This window comes from Schistocerca piceifrons, chromosome 1 (genome assembly GCF_021461385.2).
Source record: "Schistocerca piceifrons isolate TAMUIC-IGC-003096 chromosome 1, iqSchPice1.1, whole genome shotgun sequence".
Taxonomy (NCBI): Eukaryota; Metazoa; Arthropoda; class Insecta; order Orthoptera; family Acrididae; genus Schistocerca; species Schistocerca piceifrons.
In genome coordinates this window covers 358,430,237-358,450,955 of record NC_060138.1, presented here as the reverse complement: position 1 = coordinate 358,450,955, position 20,719 = coordinate 358,430,237, and the positions used below count along the sequence as shown (strand labels likewise).

At 40.1% G+C, this 20,719-nt stretch overlaps 1 protein-coding gene across 1 annotated transcript in view; it reads left to right on the top strand.

The window, feature by feature from the left end:
* Window positions 1-20,719, top strand: part of LOC124721600 (protein PTCD3 homolog, mitochondrial) — a 44,474-nt gene that overhangs the window by 9,524 nt on the left and 14,231 nt on the right. The window contains 2 exon segments of the mRNA XM_047246689.1: window positions 13,306-13,503; window positions 15,296-15,425. Coding sequence (XP_047102645.1) covers window positions 13,306-13,503; window positions 15,296-15,425 — 328 coding nt within the window.

Sequence of the window (20,719 nt, the reverse complement as noted above, 5' to 3'; positions counted from 1 at the left end):
AATCAAGAAATAAGAAGTTAGCAGGCATAGGTGAGGTTCCAGTCTCTTGTCCTGAAGGAATGCATAGACAACATACAAGCCCAACTGACACACATAATAGATGAGTCTGTAGCTCAGTTATTTTTCTAGAGGATTTAAAGCACACTGAATTGTGTACTTACTAAAGATAGGTAATGCAGAGAGTATAGAAAACCACAGGCCAGTTTCACTAATGTCAGCATTCTCAGAAATAATTTAATCAATCATGGAAGTTATGCTAATGAGTTACATGAAGACCAAGTTTCTTGAGAAAACGTAGTTTGTTTTCCAAAGTGGGAGAATTATGTACAATATTAACGATTACCCCCCCCCATGAACCATGGACCTTGCCGTTGGTGGGGAGGCTTGCGTGCCTCAGCGATACAGATAGCCGTACCGTAGGTGCAACCACAACGGAGGGGTATCTGTTGAGAGGCCGGACAAACGTGTGGTTCCTGAAGAGGGGCAGCAGCCTTTTCAGTAGTTGCAAGGGCAACAGTCTGGATGATTGACTGATCTGGCCTTGTAACAATAACCAAAACGGCCTTGCTGTGCTGGTACTGCGAACGGCTGAAAGCAAGGGGAAACTACAGCCGTAATTTTTCCCGAGGGCATGCAGCTTTACTGTATGATTACATGATGATGGCGTCCTCTTGGGTAAAATATTCCGGAGGTAAAATAGTCCCCCATTCGGATCTCCGGGCGGGGACTACTCAAGAGGATGTCGTTATCAGGAGAAAGAAAACTGGCGTTCTACGGATCGGAGCGTGGAATGTCAGATCCCTTAATCGGGCAGGTAAGTTAGAAAATTTAAAAAGGGAAATGGATAGGTTGAAGTTAGATATAGTGGGAATTAGTGAAGTTCGGTGGCAGGAGGAACAAGACTTCTGGTCAGGTGACTACAGGGTTATAAACACAAAATCAAATAGGGGGAATGCAGGAGTAGGTTTAATAATGAATAGGAAAATAGGAATGCGGGTAAGCTACTACAAACAGCATAGTGAACGCATTATTGTGGCCAAGATAGATACGAAGCCCACACCTACTACAGTGGTACAAGTTTATATGCCAACTAGCTCTGCAGATGACGAAGAAATTGAAGAAATGTATGATGAAATAAAAGAAATTATTCAGATTGTGAAGGGAGACGAAAATTTAATAGTCATGGGTGACTGGAATTCGAGTGTAGGAAAAGGGAGAGAAGGAAACATAGTAGGTGAATATGGATTGGGGGACAGAAATGAAAGAGGAAGCCGCCTGGTAGAATTTTGCACAGAGCACAACATAATCATAACTAACACTTGGTTTAAGAATCATGAAAGAAGGTTGTATACATGGAAGAACCCTGGAGATACTAAAAGGTATCAGATAGATTATATAATGGTAAGACAGAGATTTAGGAACCAGGTTTTAAATTGTAAGACATTTCCAGGGGCAGATGTGGACTCTGACCACAATCTATTGGTTATGACCTGTAGATTAAAACTGAAGAAACTGCAAAAAGATGGGAATTTAAGGAGATGGGACCTGGATAAACTGAAAGAACCAGAGGTTGTACAGAGATTCAGGGAGAGCATAAGGGAGCAATTGACAGGAATGGGGGAAAGAAATACAGTAGAAGAAGAATGGGTAGCTTTGAGGGACGAAGTAGTGAAGGCAGCAGAGGATCAAGTAGGTAAAAAGACGAGGGCTAGTAGAAATCCTTGGGTAACAGAAGAAATATTGAATTTAATTGATGAAAGGAGAAAATATAAAAATGCAGTAAGTGAAACAGGCAAAAAGGAATACAAACGTCTCAAAAATGAGATCGACAGGAAGTGCAAAATGGCTAAGCAGGAATGGCTAGAGGACAAATGTAAGGATGTAGAGGCCTATCTCACTAGGGGTAAGATAGATACCGCCTACAGGAAAATTAAAGAGACCTTTGGAGATAAGAGAACGACTGGTATGAATATCAAGAGCTCAGATGGAAACCCAGTTCGAAGCAAAGAAGGGAAAGCAGAAAGGTGGAAGGAGTATATAGAGGGTCTATACAAGGGCGATGTACTTGAGGACAATATTATGGAAATGGAAGAGGATGTAGATGAAGATGAAATGGGAGATACGATACTGCGTGAAGAGTTTGACAGAGCGCTGAAAGACCTGAGTCGAAACAAGGCCCCCGGAGTAGACAATATTCCATTGGAACTACTGACAACCGTGGGAGAGCCAGTCCTGACAAAACTCTACCATCTGGTGAGCAAGATGTATCAAACAGGCAAAATACCCTCAGACTTCAAGAAGAATATAATAATTCCAATCCCAAAGAAAGCAGGTGTTGACAGATGTGAAAATTACCGAACTATCAGCTTAATAAGTCACAGCTGCAAAATACTAACACGAATTCTTTACAAACGAATGGAAAAACTAGTAGAAGCCAACCTCGGGGAAGATCAGTTTGGATTCCGTAGAAACACTGGAACACGTGAGGCAATACTGACCTTACGACTTATCTTAGAAGAAAGATTAAGGAAAGGCAAACCTACGTTTCTAGCATTTGTAGACTTAGAGAAAGCTTTTGACAATGTTGACTGGAATACTCTCTTTCAAATTCTGAAGGTGGCAGGGGTAAAATACAGGGAGCGAAAGACTATTTACAATTTTTACAGAAACCAGGTGGCAGTTATAAGAGTCGAGGGACATGAAAGGGAAGCAGTGGTTGGGAAGGGAGTAAGACAGGGTTGTAGCCTGTCCCCGATGTTGTTCAATCTGTATATTGAGCAAGCAGTAAAGGAAACAAAAGAAAAATTCGGAGTAGGTATTAAAATTCATGGAGAGGAAATAAAAACCTTGAGGTTCGCCGATGACATTGTAATTCTGTCAGAGACAGCAAAGGACTTGGAAGAGCAATTGAATGGAATGGACAGTGTCTTGAAAGGAGGATATAAGATGAACATCAACAAAAGCAAAACAAGGATAATGGAATGTAGTCTAATTAAGTCGGGTGATGCTGAGGGAATTAGATTAGGAAATGAGGCACTTAAAGTAGTAAAGGAGTTTTGCTATTTGGGGAGCAAAATAACTGATGATGGTAGAAGTAGAGAGGATATAAAATGTAGGCTGGCAATGGCAAGGAAAGCGTTTCTGAAGAAGAGAAATTTGTTAACATCCAGTATTGATTTAAGTGTCAGGAAGTCATTTCTGAAAGTATTCGTATGGAGTGTAGCCATGTATGGAAGTGAAACATGGACGATAAATAGTTTGGACAAGAAGAGAATAGAAGCTTTCGAAATGTGGTGCTACAGAAGAATGCTGAAGATTAGATGGGTAGTTCACATAACTAATGATCAGGTGTTGAATAGGATTGGGGAGAAGAGAAGTTTGTGGCACAACTTGACCAGAAGAAGGGATCGGTTGGTAGGACATGTTCTGAGGCATCAAGGGATCACCAATTTAGTATTGGAGGGCATCGTGGAGGGTAAAAATCGTAGAGGGAGACCAAGAGATGAATACACTAAGCAGATTCAGAAGGATGTAGGTTGCAGTAGGTACTGGGAGATGAAAAAGCTTGCACAGGATAGAGTGGCATGGAGAGCTGCATCAAACCAGTCTCAGGACTGAAGACCACAACAACAACAACAACATTAACGATTACAGAGTTCACAAAAGTGTTACTTGAAACTCTTCACAAGAATAATTGTGTAGTCACTATCTTAGACTTGTGCAAGGCTTTTGACCATAAAATACTAAACAAGCTGGAAGCATTTAGTGTAAGAGGAAGAGCAAACGTGGTTCCAGTCTTACTTGAAAAACGGAGTGCAAAAGGTATAGATATTTCACATGCCTGTTGATGTTAAATTTCAGTAAAACAATTGTCAGACAAGAAACATATAAACATATGTGTGCCTCAGGGTAGTGTATTAGGTTTAACTCTGTTCTTAAAGTATATCAATGAGTTTTCAAACAGTATAAGACTTGGAGAAAGCGTTCTCTTAGCTGATGACTCTGGTACCCCGGCCTGGCAACTTTGAAAGCCCACCAAAAAGCATGGAGCTTGAGCTCAGCTGAATGGCAGCACTATTAAAGCTATGAGTGCTGGTATCACCGTCCGCAGTGCTTGCCTCAATGTGCCGCAAGGCCACATCCTGTCTCACTGGCCAATTAATGTTCATAGTGGCACTACGAAGTGGGCCTTATGCGTACTCGCCTTCACTGTTGTATTTGCCTCACACTCATATTGCTGGTTGTGACGGACCTTTATTCTTGTTATTTCGCCTTACTATGTCTTGGTTACTCTGTTTGGATTAATCACTGGACTTTGTTTTTTGCATGCCATCCCTAATTGTCTGTTCTTCATTGTTGTCTTCTGTCCAAACTCGGTGATTGGCTGGTAACATCTCCAGGCTGGTTGGGCAGCCTCTGCAGGGTTTTTTTTAGTCTTCCTTTAGTTTTGCCAGATTCCAGTCACAATAATTGGCGACAAGGTAACATGTTAGCAGCTTGTCCTGGACACAATGCTCAAGCAACAGGAACAGCTGCTTCTGTAACAGCAGTTAAAACAGTAGTTCCAGCAGCTGACTGAGTTGGTCCACCAAGAAATACAGCTTCTGAAGATTCAGAGTACTCACCCAGTACAGGTAGTAGTCACTTCCCAGGTGGAGGGCCACCCTCCTACATGTCCAGAGCGATGCCAAAGAGGAGTGGGATACTTATTTGCAGTGGCTGAAGCAGTACTTCACTGCCTTTTAGATCTCTGATGATGCTCTCCAATGGCCACTCTTTCTTTCTTGGGCTTTCCTTGAGCTGATTGTCTCACTGAAAAAGTTGGCCCACCTATCAAATACTGTGCACTCACATTTGAGGAGATATGCACATTGCTTTAGATTTATTATTTGCAATGATTCGATGTTGTTGCATTATGAATTGGCATTATGAATTGAGTGTCATCAATACTGTGGGCAACCAGATCAGCTGTATCACTCTTGGGTGACTGATTTGAAACAGCCGAATTGCTGTTGTGATTTCACTTGTGTGAACCCAGCAAGCAAAAGCTCGTATGCAGGCTCTTTAATTTGAGATGTAATGATCCAGTTGGTTTGTGATTCATAAGTGCACCTATTGGCTTTTGAGCTGGACAACTCATTGTGGGATGATATGTTGACAGTTGCAAATTCTTATTCAGATCGCTGGATACACTGCACCCATTGTGGAAAAGAGGGGCATCCCTGTGATGCCTGCTATAATCTGTCAGGACAACTGGACCCAGTTCCCCACATTTGTCATGGAATGGTGCATGATAGAGTCCTGCATGACCGAGTACGCGAGCACAAGATACGAGATGGGGCGAGCACACCCTAACTGGATAGGCTGCCCGCACTAGTTCTCGTGTCCGAGCATAGAAGCCGTGACCGAATGCGTAGCACGTAACTTCAAACACATTACACGTGTCATTATCCGTGTGAGACTGCAGCCAGTACGGGCTTCTCATTTTTGGTGTCTCTCTCTCTCTCTCTCTCTCTCTCTCTCTCTCTCTCTCTCTCTCTCTCTCTCTAATCATGCAGTGCGAGGAAACCAGTGCAGTAAGACGTAAGATTGAAATCAATGTTTGCACGTTGAAGAGACGGGAAGGTCTAAAAAGCCAAGTACGGAGCATATTTTTGGTGGTTGTAGACGAAAACAGTGCGTCTACTGGGTACGTATCGTGCATAAACTGCTCCACATTATTGTGTTTCCAGTCGCGAACCACTCTTTTAAAGAAACACAGTTACAAGAAACCTCACAAAGATACAGCTCCTTCAGGAATACCGGCAGTAATAAAAAATAGTATTACAGCAAAGTGTGTTGCAATGTGTGCTAAAGATATGAGACCTTTTAATGCTGTTTGCGGTGAAGGTTTCAGAGAACTAGGCCAAGAATTAATACATCTAGGTGCGCATTATGGAAAAGTTAACATGGCAGATGTCATGCCACATCCGTCTACTATAAGCAGACATGTCAAAGAACAAGCGGATGCAATACGAAGCAGTATAATGCCTTCTGTTATTGCGGAAGTTATTAATAAAACATGTGCTGCGACAGCTGATATGTGGACTGATTCGCATAATCAGGTGCACTATTTGACGCTTACATTTCATTACATTATCACAGATTGGTCTCTTGTGATCAGTGTTTTATTTACAACAAAATTCCCGGAAGTTAGGAAGACGGGAGTAAATATTATAAAAGAAAGTGCTCTATGAATTTAGCTGTGTAACGTACCCGTTCTTGGAAACGTTACTTTTGTATTAAAGAGAGAGAGAGAGAGAGAGAGAGAGAGAGAGAGAGAGAGAGACGCTTTGGATTTGTACAGTACAGAGCAGCGAGCCGTGGCGAGGCGAGGTGCGTGTCCGGAATCCGGACATCAGACATGGCGCGAGTACGTGACCGAGCCGAGTCGTATGGGGCCGGACACGAGGGGCTCGGTCCCCCCGTCAACAGGCGAGCCGTGACCGGTCAAACATGGAGCGTTGCAGCACTCTAGTGCATGAAGTGCGGCAGTTGTTCCCCAGGGTGAATCTTTCACTTCCTTGTTGTTTATCAACCTTACCATTGTGAACACACGTCCGTTTCCAGATAGATGCAGGAGCTGCCATTTCTTTATTGAACCTCCAAATGTATGTTAGTGTAGGCTCCCCAGAATTAGTCTTGCCTTTCTGTGTGTTGCTGTCCTTATAGTGACAGCACAGTTCCCCTCTGCAGTCAATAAACATTCATTACTGCTTTCAAAAAGATCGCACATCTGACAATGCTGTTTGTTGTCAGTAGTCACTTGCCTGGTAATATTTTCAGTCTGGATGCCTTCTCATTGTTTGGCTTCTCCATGTCATCTGTGACACAGTTCATTTCCAGGAACTTGATGACATTTGTGCTTCTTTCACATCTGTATTCAAACCTGTGGTGTGCCACAAATTTCCGGACACATATCTGCTTATTTCCTATCACAGTGTCCTAGTTTTGCTGGGCACAATCCATTCAGGTCTCATTACAGACAGCCGATAAGCAGGGACTCAATTGCCTCCATGAGACGGTGCTGATAGAACCTGTGAAAACCAGGGCTTGAGTCGTGTCCGAGGTAGTGGTAAGGAACCTGATGGCTCCCTTGCAAGGAACCTAGTGGCTCTCTTCAGCTATGCAGTGACTTTAAATAGACAATTATTGCCCAGGCACATGTGGAAACTTACCCTACACCATGCCCAGAAGGCACCCTCACAAAGCATGTCAGAGGAAAATATCTTTCTTAGATTGATCTTGCCAAAGTATGTTTGGAGATACCACTAGAGGAGTTTAAAGCATTGTAATTATCATCATTCCCTTGGAAATATACAGATTCAAGCAGTTGCCTTGTGGTGTCTTCTGCCCTGGCAATCTTTCAGAGATACCTGGAATAGTTAATCATGTTCATATCTGTGTGCACTGACTATCTCACTGACTTAATTGTCATGGGCACTATGCGTCAGGAACCATTTGTGAAACCCTTACCCCCTTTTACCACATTACACGAAGGGGGGCTGAAGTGTTTATTAGACAAATTCCACTTTTCCAGGGGCAAGTGGAATACCTTGGGCACTTGCTCAACAAAGATGGAGATCTCATCCCTGACCACAATCTCACAGTTATTGACCTTCTTTGCCAACCCCAAGACTTACGGCAGTAGCAAGCTTTTTTTGGAAAAGGCGAATTATTATTCTAAGTTCCCCCACAAGTAGCCCATATAATGTATCCTCTCAACCTGTCACAGAAGAAAGGCATTCAGTACAGGTGGATGGCTACCTGTGTGAACTTTCATGCAGTTGAAGCATGTGCTGCAGTTGGCACCCTGCTTTGTGCCCTTTTCTCCATCGAATCCACTGGTTCTGCCTGCTGATGCTTTCCATATGGCCTTCAAACAATCCTGGTGCATAGGAGCAATGACTGTACTGAGCAACCAATTGCGTCTACATCAAAGACACTGACACTCGCTTCAAATAACTACTTGCAGATATAAAAGGAATCACTTTTCCATTAAAAAGTCCTATGTTTACCTTTCAGGGCTAAGTTCGCATAAATTACGGAACAAAAACAACTGATAGTGCTGTTCAGGCTGCACTCCAATCTCCAAGTATGGACAGCGGAGCAGCTACAGTGTTGGGCACTTTTTCTCAGCACCTAAAATTTTGTACCCTTAAATACAGGCCCAAAAAAAGTGACAAACAAATGTAAACTCTCTACTTGCTTACATATGGGACCAGACCTAATATCCGCCAGCGTGAAACATGCAGCTTGGATGGATTTTCCATTTCAGCTACACAAATTGCCCCAGACATGCTCCGTGACCCAATCTTATTGTTAATCTTGCAAACTTCCTCCGTGGGTAGCCTGCATAGTTTCCACATGATGCCAGTGCAGAGCTCAGTGTCTGGGCTTGCCTCTACCACCATTTGTTAGTTGTCAATTGTATCCTTCTGACAGATGCTATGGCAGATACTCACCATATCGTCATCCTGGCTGCCCTGTTGCCTCAGGTTTTACAAGTCCTCCATCACAGGCACTGGAGTATGTCCTGGATGAAAGCTTTGGCATGGTGACATGCTTACTGGCCAGGGCTAAACAAGATATGGAAGCCACAGTGTGCAGCTGCTCTGCTGGTGCCCAGCATTAGGCCGCATCACCCCAATCTTTCATTCCCTGGCTCACTTCCATCGCCCCTGGGTCTACATTCATGTGAACACTGCAGACCCCTTCCTAGATTCTGTGTGGCTCATAGTTATGACAGTTATTCTAACTACCCATACGTGGTCAGCATGGCGTCCACTGCAGCAGACACCACCATTACTCAGCTCGTTCAGACTTTAGATATCACATTGGACAATTGGCCTCAACTCAAGGTGACAACTTTTGAACGGTTCTGTCCCTTCAACAGCATAAAATCCCTCTTTAGTGTGCCATTTCACCCATCTTCCAGTGGTGAAGCTGAGCATACGGTGTGGCTGTTTAAGTAGCAAATGTTGAAAGTGATGTTCCTCCATGAGTGTGGCCTAGCAGAGCTACTCCGTTTGAGACAAGCACCAGCTCTCCTCCATCTCCTGAACCGACAGCCCTGGGAACCTCAGACCTAGCATGCCAGGCTATATTCCCCAGGGTCAGCAGTGTGAGCACACTTTTAAGGAGCAAAAGACTTGTGGGTGCTGGCTACAGTGTTTACCATTTGTGGGTGGTGCCTTATGACAGTCGATACTCCAAAGGGCTTGGAGTGCCATCATACCAACCAACTCTATCCACACCTCTCAACTGCACTATTGCTGGCCCCACAAGAGCACAGATCTAAATTGTGCTCCAGAAAACCATCAGCTGTTTCTGTGGACACAGTCATTCCAGCATGATGCCAGACACTCCTGATTCGTCACACTGGCCAGTGGGCATAAGCACTGGAGTACCAAATGTATCTCTACTTGACCTGCCAAACCGTTGTCCAGAACACCTTTGTCCCTGTGCACCCATTTCGGGGGGGGGGATCTGAAATCCTGGCCCAGTGACTTTGAAAGCCCGCCACAAGGCATGGAACTTGATCTTGGCGGATAGACAGCTCTGCCTTTAGTGATATATTCACCTCGCACCCATATTGCCAACCGTATTGCATTATTGTTCTTGTCATTCCACCTCACTATGTCTTGATTACTCTGCTTGGATTACTTACTGCACTTGTTTATTGCCCCTGCTGTCTCCAATTGTCTGTTCTTCGTGTTTTTTTTTTTTTTTTTCTTTTTTCCATCTGCACTTGGCAGTCCACTGGTGACAGCTGCAGGCAGGTTGGCCAGCCTCTGTGGGTCTTCCCCCCCCCCCCCCCCCCCCACCCCTGCCACCGCCCATCCCCCCCCCCCCCCCCCTGATCTTTGTCAGATTTTGGTTACAGCTAATGACAGCAACATCACAGTCACTGATAAAACACCAGAACTCCTATTAGAGGAAGCAAATAGAACTGTCGAGGATGTTTATAGTTGGGCAGTATGTAATAGATTAACACTGAACATATAAAAACATGCAATCACACATTAAAAGGAAAAAACAATTGTATTGCTTTAAACAAAAGTGATAAATGTGTAGATTGTGTGGCAAAAACAAAGTTTTTAGGGGTGACAATTGATTCTCAATTAACATGAATGATCACATAACGTACTGGCAAAAAGAATATCATCAGCATGTTGGGAGTCAAAGGCACAAAAACTGGATACAGTATTCAAACTTGTTGTTGCGGTGGTGGTGGTGGTTGTGGTGTTGGTGGTGGTGGTGGTGGTGGTGGTAGTAGTCAGGCTCATTGTAAAGAACTATTTAAGAAACTGGGTATCATTAGTTACCAGTTTAGCACATCTAGCAATGTATTGTCCATATCAGGGGAAACATTACTAAATATTTCACTAATAGTTCTGTACCTAATTGTGGAACAGAGGCACTTTGGACTTAGCATTTACCAAGCAAAAACAAAATAATCCCAAAACAGCATTTTCTATCAAGAAATAAAATCAAATAATAAATTACCCAAAGATTTGAAAAAGATTACCAAAATGCACCTATTTAAAAAACAGATAGAACATACTTTATAAGGAATTCATACTACACAATTAAAGATTACTTAGAAAACTCAAGAGTAATGGTAGATAATAAAAGTGGATGGCTACAACACCTGTCACACTACAATACATGATGACAATGTACTAAATTTACAAGAAAATGATGTGGCAAGATGTATAGTGCACAAGAGTAATATCTTGTCACTCTCCGGAGCTCAACATCTTACTCATCATGGAGAACTGCTGACTCAGTTTTTCAGATCAACTGAAGCAAGGATATGAAGATATAGGTGGCGGATAGTTGCATGTTCCGTACCTACATCTATGCATATATTCTTGCAAACCTCTGTATGGTGCATGGCAAGATGGTACCTTGTACCACTACTAGTCATTTACCATGTGAGATGGGACAGTAGTTAGCACACTGCACTTGCATTTGGGAGGATGATGGTTCAAACCTGTGTCCAGCCAGCCTGATTTAGGTTTTCCATGATTTCCCTAAATTGCTTCAGGCAAATGCTGGGATGGTTCCTTTGAAAGAGCACAGCCGATTTCCTTTCCCATCCTCCCTTAATCCGACCTTGTGCTCCATCTATAATGACTTTGATGTCAACAGGATCTTAAAACACTAATCTCCTCTCTCCTCGTACTAGTCATTTTCTTTCATCTTCCAATCACAAGTAGAATGAGAGAAGAAATTACTGTCTGTATACCTATGTATGAGTCCTAATTTATCTACTCCGGTCATTATGTGAAGTTTAAATTACTGGCAGTAGAATCATTATGCAGTCAACTCAAATTTCAGTTCACTAAATTTTCGCAATAGTGTTTTGCGAAAAGAATGGCATTGTGCCTCCAGGGATTCTCATTTGAGTTTCCAAAGTATCTCTGCAATACTCACGTGTTTATCGAAACCACCAGTAACAAATTTACAGCCTGCCTGAGAATAGTTTTGATGTCTTTCTTCAATCCAACCTGATAGTGATCCGAGACACTTCAGCAGTATTCAAGAATAGGTTGCACTAGTGTTCTGTATGCAGTCTCCTTTCCTAAAATTTTACCAATAAACTGAAGTTGAATATTCACTTTCCCTATTACCATCCATATGTGCTTGTTCGATTTTATATTGATTTGCAATACTATGCCTAGATATTTAATCAATGCAACTGTGTCAATCAGCATACTATTGCTTTTTCCCACTCGTCTGCATTAACTTACATTTTTCTCTATTTAGAGCAAGCTGCCATTCATTGCACCAACCGGAAATTTTCTCTAAGTCATGTCATATCCTCCTACAGTCATTCAGTGATAACAGCTTCCTGCACACCACAATATTATTAGCAAACAGTCACAGATTGCTGCTCACCCTGTGTGTTAGATCATTTATGTGCAAAGGAAAATAAGAGCGGTCCTATCACACTTCCTGGGGCACACCTGACAGTATCCGTGTCTGATGAACAATCACCGCTGAAGACTATATACCAGGTTCTATTACTTAAGAAGTCTGCACCACTCACGTAACAGGGAACCTATTCTGTACGCTCTTACCTTCTTTGACAGTCTGTACTGGGGCACTGTGTGGTACAATTCCTGGAAATCGAGGAATATGGAATCTGCCTGTTGCCCTTCATCCATGGTTTACAGGATATTGTGCAAGAAAAGGGCTGAGTTTCATACAAGCAATGCTTTCAGGCCTAGAGTCAATTTTCTGAACAAATGAAAGGAGTGCAAAGGGCATAGTTGCATGTTGAGCATCCAGGAGTCATTAGCGAGTGTTCACAATGTGAGTAGTGATAAACTATGTTTTATAAAATAAGTTATGGGGTGCAAATAGGGCATGACCAAAGAACATTATACAGCAGGGACCAACTGAATGAGGCGGTGCAGTTGTTAAGACAATGACCTAAAATTTGAGAGGATGGATGGCTCGCCATCTTGATTTAGTTTTTCTGTGGTTTCCCTAAATTGTTTCACGCCAATACCAGCGTGGTTCCTTCAGCATGCCCATGACCAACCACCTGTTCTATCCTCTTAAATACATATTTATATAATCTATGTGTACATATATTTTGAGCTATGTATTTTCATTGTATTATGGTGATAAATCCTGCATTGTGGTTAGATGATCCCTGGATGAAGAAATAAATAGGTACAAAGTAAATAATACCACACCATTTGAATGCCGTCACAGAATGAAGTAACAAAATTGTTAAATTAGAACACTTTTTTGTTATGTTACTGCATTTATGTTTCATTTGGAGATGCCTCGTACTGCAGTTTCTGGCCTTTTTCATCATACGTACAAATTATTAATGAATTAGCACTTTTATAATTGCTACATATCTTTGCTTCTCTGTGTTGGTGTTTTTTGATTTCTTCCATGTCTCTAAACATTCTTCTTTGTATAGGAACCAGTAGAGAACTATATATGAGTCATTGAAGGACGTTATTTGCAAACATAGGATAATATTGTGTTCCTTTTTCCTACCTAGTCATTAGCTCCATATAATTTAATTTGCAGTTAAAATGTTTGTTTTAACAAAAAATGAAAACTTCTATTGTGAATCATTTACACATCTCTATAAAGAGGTATTTTTGTATGAATATTATAAAACAGTAAAAAGCATTAAATCATCCAGTGTGCTGTTTATTGTATATGGGTACTTGATTTAATAATTTCAAGAGTGTTAGACTTTCAGATATAAATTATTACTATTTTTTTCAGGCTTTGGCAAATACTGTACAGCAAGATGTGACAGCACCACATTATAAATATCATGATGATCCATATTTTATACCAATGTCTAATGTTGGGAAAAGAACATTTGCATTGGCTAAGGAATCTGGTCGCAAAGCAGCAAAATGGGTTAGGGCTCAACATCCAGAATTCTTTCAGCATCTAGTGGCTGATCCACCAATAAAGGTATCAACAATGTTTTAAGTAAATCATTGTTTCTCTGCAAGTGAACAACATGTGTTGGTTATAGTGTGATTAAAATTATGTGATAGTTGACATCTGTCACTTGCTGCTATGTGTTGCCGCATTGGCTGCCAGCTACTGCTCAATTATAGGTGACACACTAACATGGTGGGTGACTTCACAAATGTGTAATGCGGAGCGACATTGGAGGCGCCCCCCCCCCCCCCCCCCCATGAGATATGACAGAAATGCGAGATGCTCTGTCGACAGCTGATTTTAAGTGCCGTATGACTAAACTGTGGCAGGCAACTTGTTTTGTAGCCCTTAATTTTAACCCATCTCCTGATTTAACCACAACCTCGTGATATGCAACGTATCCGAGGAAACGGCAGTCAACAATCTGTAGCAGAACTAAAATCACAATTGCTTTGTTCACAATGATTGAACTTAATCTCTACAACCAAATTCAAAACAGAAAAATTGCAGTTTTGTTGCTAAAAAGCAAACTGTAATTTCTCGCTTCCATTCATTGGTTACCTAGAACTATCCTCACAATGCCTACACAAACTACCTCTTTACCAACTGATGAGCAGTCTTGGCTGGTGCTTTTAGATTATAGACGATACTGGCAGGTTCCAAATGAAAAAAGAATGCTAGGAAGAAAAATAGGGGCAAATAAAGAAGCTAATATTCCAATGAAAATGGCACAGCAAAGTATTAGGGAAAAAAAATTACATTTAAGTCAGTTCAAATGAATAAAAATAGTAATGAAAGTTTTTCATTAGATTTAAAAATAAAAAAAATCACTGTGTTCCAAAAGTTTCGAACCTACAATCTTCAACAAGACAGGTTAATGTGCTAATCACTACCCCATAACACTATGATGTGTAATGCTGTTACTTTTATTAATCAGATATTCCAGTGGCAATAATGAATTACAACATTCATAAATTTGGCTTTACATAATGTCACGTGAAACTTTTCCAATGTAAATCAATCTCTGTGATTATAATAACTGTACGTGTTACACTGAATCACGTGTAGTGCGGAAGGCCTCAGTAGCGTCTGGTTGGTGCTGTGTATGAAACGCGTTTATATCATTAGCATCATTTTTGTGTGTGTGTGTGTGTGTGTGTGTGTGTGTGTGTGTGTGTGTGTGTGTTTGTGTGTGTATGGTGGAAGTTTGGCAATGGTGAACAGTTCTGGCATGACATTGAGTGCTCTGGTTGGAGCAAACCAGCTCCAACCCTTGAAGTGTCAACTATCAAGTAATTTTAATCGGAGTTTAGTAATGTATCCAAATCAGTGCTCATACAATTTTATAATCGTAGCTGTTCCTCAGGTCAGCTTATGAAAGAGATGTAAAGGGAAATGGCTAATAACATTAATAGTTACTATTAGATTGTGTATTTGAATGTCAATGGTTACAGACTGATGTCACTCCCATAACCCCGATGAATACAGTCTGTATGCACTATTAAGTAATTTACAGCGTATAATTATTAAGACGCAGCCTTGCAATAAGTTTAATGGCTTGGGCTCAAATCCCTTATTTCATTCTTTTACCCTGTAAAAGATCTGCAAGCATTACATTGCTGATGCTTTTGTATTGAAAACATATTGTTTTTAATTCAGTTATGGAACTTACTTTCATTTTATGTGATGTAAATTTTGAGACGATATATCTGAATTGCGGTGTTGTTGTCTGTGGGAAGATATTTCCTCTTGATTATTTGAAGAAAAAAATATTTAAATTGTGTATCCTCATGTTTAATTTTCTCACCTATTGTTTCAGGATTATTTTCCACTGGAAGTGTATACAGAGGAGAGTAAAGTGGACACAGATACCTTAAAGACACTTATTGAAGACTGTCGTGTCTCGGATGCAATAACAGTTTATCAAATTCTTGAGAATGCAGGGAAAGGTGAGGCAGCAGAGCATAAGATGTCATAGACAGGGAAGTAATATTTTACCCAGTTTCCTGGTCCAGCTACAAGTATAATATTGTTTTGTGCATATTTTAAGAAAGAAATGGATTTAGTTTTGAATTTATGTAATATTGGTAAGTAAAGAAATTGTTTCTCTGTGTACATGACTGTGCTCTTTGACATATGATGAGAGAAAGTTTAAAAATGTTGTAGAGCAGTGCATTGTTACGCCATAGACGTAAATGTTTCAAAAGTCACGATATCCGCTTTTCTGGATTGTGTTATGTGTAGTTTTGTTCAGCTGTATGCAAGTTCCGTGTGGTAACTTGATGTGATATAGGACAAATCAGTTGGTTTCAAAATATTGTACATTTTTTGGATAAAAATTTGATCACATAATTGACTTCTGTGTTCTCCTTAATCTACTTGTAAAATCTCTCCAAAAATTCATTAGATAAGGGGGAGTTGTAAAGCAAAAAAACTTTTTGTTTTCATCATTGTCCGTTGGTGTGTGTAATTCACAAGGAACATGGTCAAATATTTTTGTGACTGCATACTTTTCTCCCTTCTGTGCTTTAATTGTAGTCAATTATTAATCCAGTTTGTAGTAGCTTCTTTACTTCGGTAATGGATATCTTAGTTCAGTGAACATCCTTAGAGGTTCTTCTTCTCATTCATCTCCCAAAGATAAAACTGACCAGCCATTATTGTCTTCTTGTTATTTTATAGTTTGGTACAGTGAATTTTCCTTCTGATACAATAAACATAATGTGTTGCTTTAGTATAACTAATTGTTCAGCTTGCATGATTCTTGATTATATACATCTGACAGTGTCTTTACATAATATTTCTGTGTGATAAGTACTTTGTGCCCGAGAGTGGAACTACCTTACAATTTTATTCCATTTGACTTTAATGAATAAGCATATGCAAAATACTGTTTGGTAGCTGAAGCCAGCAGTCACTCTCAGAGGAAATGTTGCTGAACTTATGCTTTAAGTACCCCTATAATACATTATTTCCAATTGAAGCTCTTATCAGTGTGTACAGCCGGGTATTCTGAACATTCCATTTTGCGTATTTCCTTTACACTTTGCTTTGTTGTTATTGATGATGATATATCCTGTGCTGCACAGAAATGAATGAATTATTTTTTCGAGGTTAAGTGATCAACCAATTTCAGAAAAATGACCTATAATTTTTGTAAAAATTTCATTTATTATTCCATCTGTTTATGTGTCTCTTTTGGGGTTAATTGTGATGCTTACACCACCTGCAAAGAGCATTATTTACCTATAGCCACAGGAGTGAATACATTAACAAACCCTGCTGAAAATTAGTAGTGTTCTATCCCTCACTAGATGATCCATTATGGGAACAGCTTGGGCTATCTAACTTGAGCCTGTGCTTTTTATTACTTAAAAACAATGTGAATGAGTCATTCATAGTAGCCTACTGTCAGGGGCACAAATTTTAAATTTCTGCAAAATTATTTGCAATGTGAATGATCATAGATGGGGGAAAAGCTGGGTAGAAGAAAATGCTACAGTGAAATGGTAGTTGTAATGTTCAAGGTTGTTTAGGAATCTACGTTGTGACTCAAGAAGTGTTAAGTATATATTTAAATATGAATCCCTAAGTACATTACTATTTCCAAAATGTTTGACAAGGAATGATAATGCCATGAGAAATTTTCGTTTTAGAACAGTTAATTATTTTCCTGCAATAAATGTCACTAAATTATTTATAAACTTAAGATTTAGAATTGCTGGCCAGTATTTATCTCAAGATGGCAAAATTTCATTACTGCCATACTCTATCCTAGCTTTTGGAACTGATAGTTCCCTCTTCGGGAAGGAGGAAGGAATACATTGGTGAAGGTCGGAAATGAAGGGTGAGTCATTCAGATCCTAGGATGAAGAGAGACTGTGATCTTAGATTTCAAACTATAACATTTTTTCAGGTGCAGATGTAGAGACAGGAACCAGCGGTATAAGAGTTGCAAATTGATGACAATTTACAACTCTTATACCAATGGTTCCTGTCTCTACGTTCTTCCTGTGTTTTACCTACACCCTTTGAGACTGAAGCCCTTTTTATATTTCTCCGAGACCCTCTAACCCAAGAAACCGCCCAGTCCAATCCATACAGTCCCTGCTACCCATGTAGCTGCATCTTGCATGTAGTGGACTCCTGACCTATCCAGCGGAATCTGAAATCCAACCACCCTGTGGCGCAAATCAAGGAATATACAGCCTACATGGATGGAGAACCGTGTTGGGAAATTACCACCACTGCTTCAAGCACTAATAGAAAGCTCTGATGCTCAAATCGTTATAGGCACTGAAAGCTGGCTAAAGCCGGAGATAAGTTCAGCTCAAGTTTTTGCAGAGAACCTAATGGTGTTCCGAAAGGATAGGATAAACACAGTTGGCAGTGGCATGTTTGTTGTTGTTAGAAGTAGTTTATCTTGTATCGAAATTGAAGCAGACAGTTTCTGTGAGTTAGTGTGTGCAGAGGTCATTCTTGTCAACTGGAATAAAATAATAATTGGATCCTTTACCAACTTCCCAACTCAGATGATACAATTGCTAAAAGGTTCAAAGAAAACTTGAGTTTAATTTCAAACATGTTCCTTACTCATACAATTATAGTTGGTGGTGGCTTTAATTTGCCCTCAATATGTTTGCAAAAATACATGTTTAAACCTGGAGGTATGCATAAAACATCATCCAAAGTTGTTCTAAACACATTCTCTGAAAATTATTTTGAGCAGTTAGCTCATGAGTCCATGTGAATAATAAATGGTTGTGAAAACACACGTGACCTATTAGCTATAAATAATCCTGAGCTAATAACAAGCATCAAAAGAGGTACAGGCATTAGTGAACACAGGGTTGTCATTGCAAGATTAATTATTGTAACCCCCAAATCCTCCAAAAATAAACAAAAAAATATACCTATTCAAAAAAGCAGATAAAAATTCTCTTGAAGCCTTCCTGAGAGACAATCTCCACTCCTTCTAAATTAACAGTGTAAGTGTAGCCCAGATGTATACTGAATTAAAAGAAATAGTATCGACAGCAATTGAGAGATTTATACCAAATAAATTAATGAACGGAGCTGATTCCCCTTGGTACACAGAACAGGTCAGAACGCTGTTGCAGAAACAATGGAAAAAGCATGCCAAATTCAAATGAATGCAAAATTTCCAAGATTGACAATCTTTTATGGAAGCGCAAAATTAAGTGCAAACATTAATGTGAGATGCTTATAATAGTTGCAACAACGAACTTTATCTTGAAACCTGGCAGAAAATCCAAAGAGATTCTGATCGTACTTAAAGTATGCTAGCGGCAAGACGGTCAGTGCCTTCTCTGCCCGATAGCAATGGAAATACTATTGACGACAGTGCTGTGAAATCAGAGCCACTAAACACAGCCTTTCGAAATTCCTTCACTGAAGAAGATGAAGTAAATATTTCCAGAACTCAAACCAAGAACAGCTGCCAACCTGAGTAACTTAGAAGTAGATATCCTTGGAGTTCTAGAAGCAACTTAAATCACCTAATAAAAGCATGTCTTCTGGTCCAGACTGTATACCAATTAGTTTCCTTTCAGAGTATGCTGATGCAGTAGCTCCATACTCAACAATCTTATACTACTGCCCACTTCACAAAAGATCCTTACCCAAAGACTGGAAAGTTGCACGGGTCACACCAATACCCAAGAAAGGTAGTAGGAGTAACCCACTAAATTACAGGCCCATATCATTAACATTGATATGAAGCAGGATTTTGGAACATGTATTGTATTTGAACTTTATGAATTACCTTGAAGCAAATGGTCTATTGTCACACTGTCAACACGAATTTAGAAAACATCATTCTTGTGGAACACATTAATCACACGAAGTGTTGAGTGCTATTGACAAGGAATTTCAAATTGATTCCGTATTTCTAGGTTTCCAGAAAGCTTTTTTACACAGTACCACACAAGTGCCTTGTAGTCAGATTGCGTGCTTATGGAACATCATCTCAGTTATGTGAGTGTATTTGTGATTTCCTGTCACAGATGTCAAAGTTCATGGTAATTGATGGAAAGTTATAGAGTGAAACAAAAGTGATTTCTGGTGTTTTCCAAGGTAGTGTTATAGGCCCTCTGCTGTTCCTTATCTATATAAATGATTTAGGAGACAATCGGAGCAGCCATTGTTGTTTGCTGGTGATGCTGTCGTTTATCGTATAGTAAAGTCCTCAGAAGGTCAAAACAAATTGCAAAATGATTTAGAAAAAATATCAGTATGGTGCGAAAATTGGCAATTGATCCAAAATAATGAAAAGTGTGAGTTCATTCACATGAGTGCTAAAAGGAATATGCTAAACTTCGGTTACATGATAAGTCAGTCTAATTTAAAGGTCGTAAATTCAACTAAGTGCCTAGTAATTACAATTACGAACAATTTAAATTGGAAAGAACACATAGAAAATGTTGTGGGGAAGGCAAACCAAAGACTGCATTTTATTGGCAGAATACTTAGAAAATATAATTGATCTACTAAAAAGACTGCCTACCCTATGCTTGTCCGTCCTCTTTTGGAGTACTGCTCCACAATCTGGGATCCTTACCAGATGGGATTAATGTATTACATTGAGAAAGTTCAAAGAAGAGCAGCACGTTTTGTATTATCGCAAAATAGGGGAGAGATTGTCATGGACATGATACAGGATTTGTGATGGACACCATTAAAACAAATGTGTTTTTCGTTGTGGTGGAATCTTCTCGCAAAATTTCAGTCACCAACTTTCTCCTCCGAATGGGAAAATATTTTATTAGTGCCAACCCACATACAGAGAAACAATCATAATGATAAAATAAGGGAAATCAGAGCTTACACAGAAGGGTATAGGTGTTCATTTTTTTCTGTGCACTGTTCTAGAGTAGAATAATAGAGAATTATCGTAAAGGTGATATGATGAATCCTCTGCCATGCACTTAAGTGTGATGCGCAGGGTACCTGTGTAGATGTGTTCTAAATATATTGCTTCTAAATATAAACTGCTCAAAAAAGAGTTTCACACCACATTCATAATTTGCATAGTTTTATTTTTCGTTCAGAAACCTATTTCTCAATAGTATTTTGACCACAGAAAATCACGACACACAGCAAACTGTCTAATGCAGGTAGAAGTAAACATCCATTCTGTGTGCAATTCGATAAGACATACTTAGTCTCCAAGTTTGAGGAGGATTATGCAGCTTGGGCACCCTGTTCAGTCCCCAAACCTGCT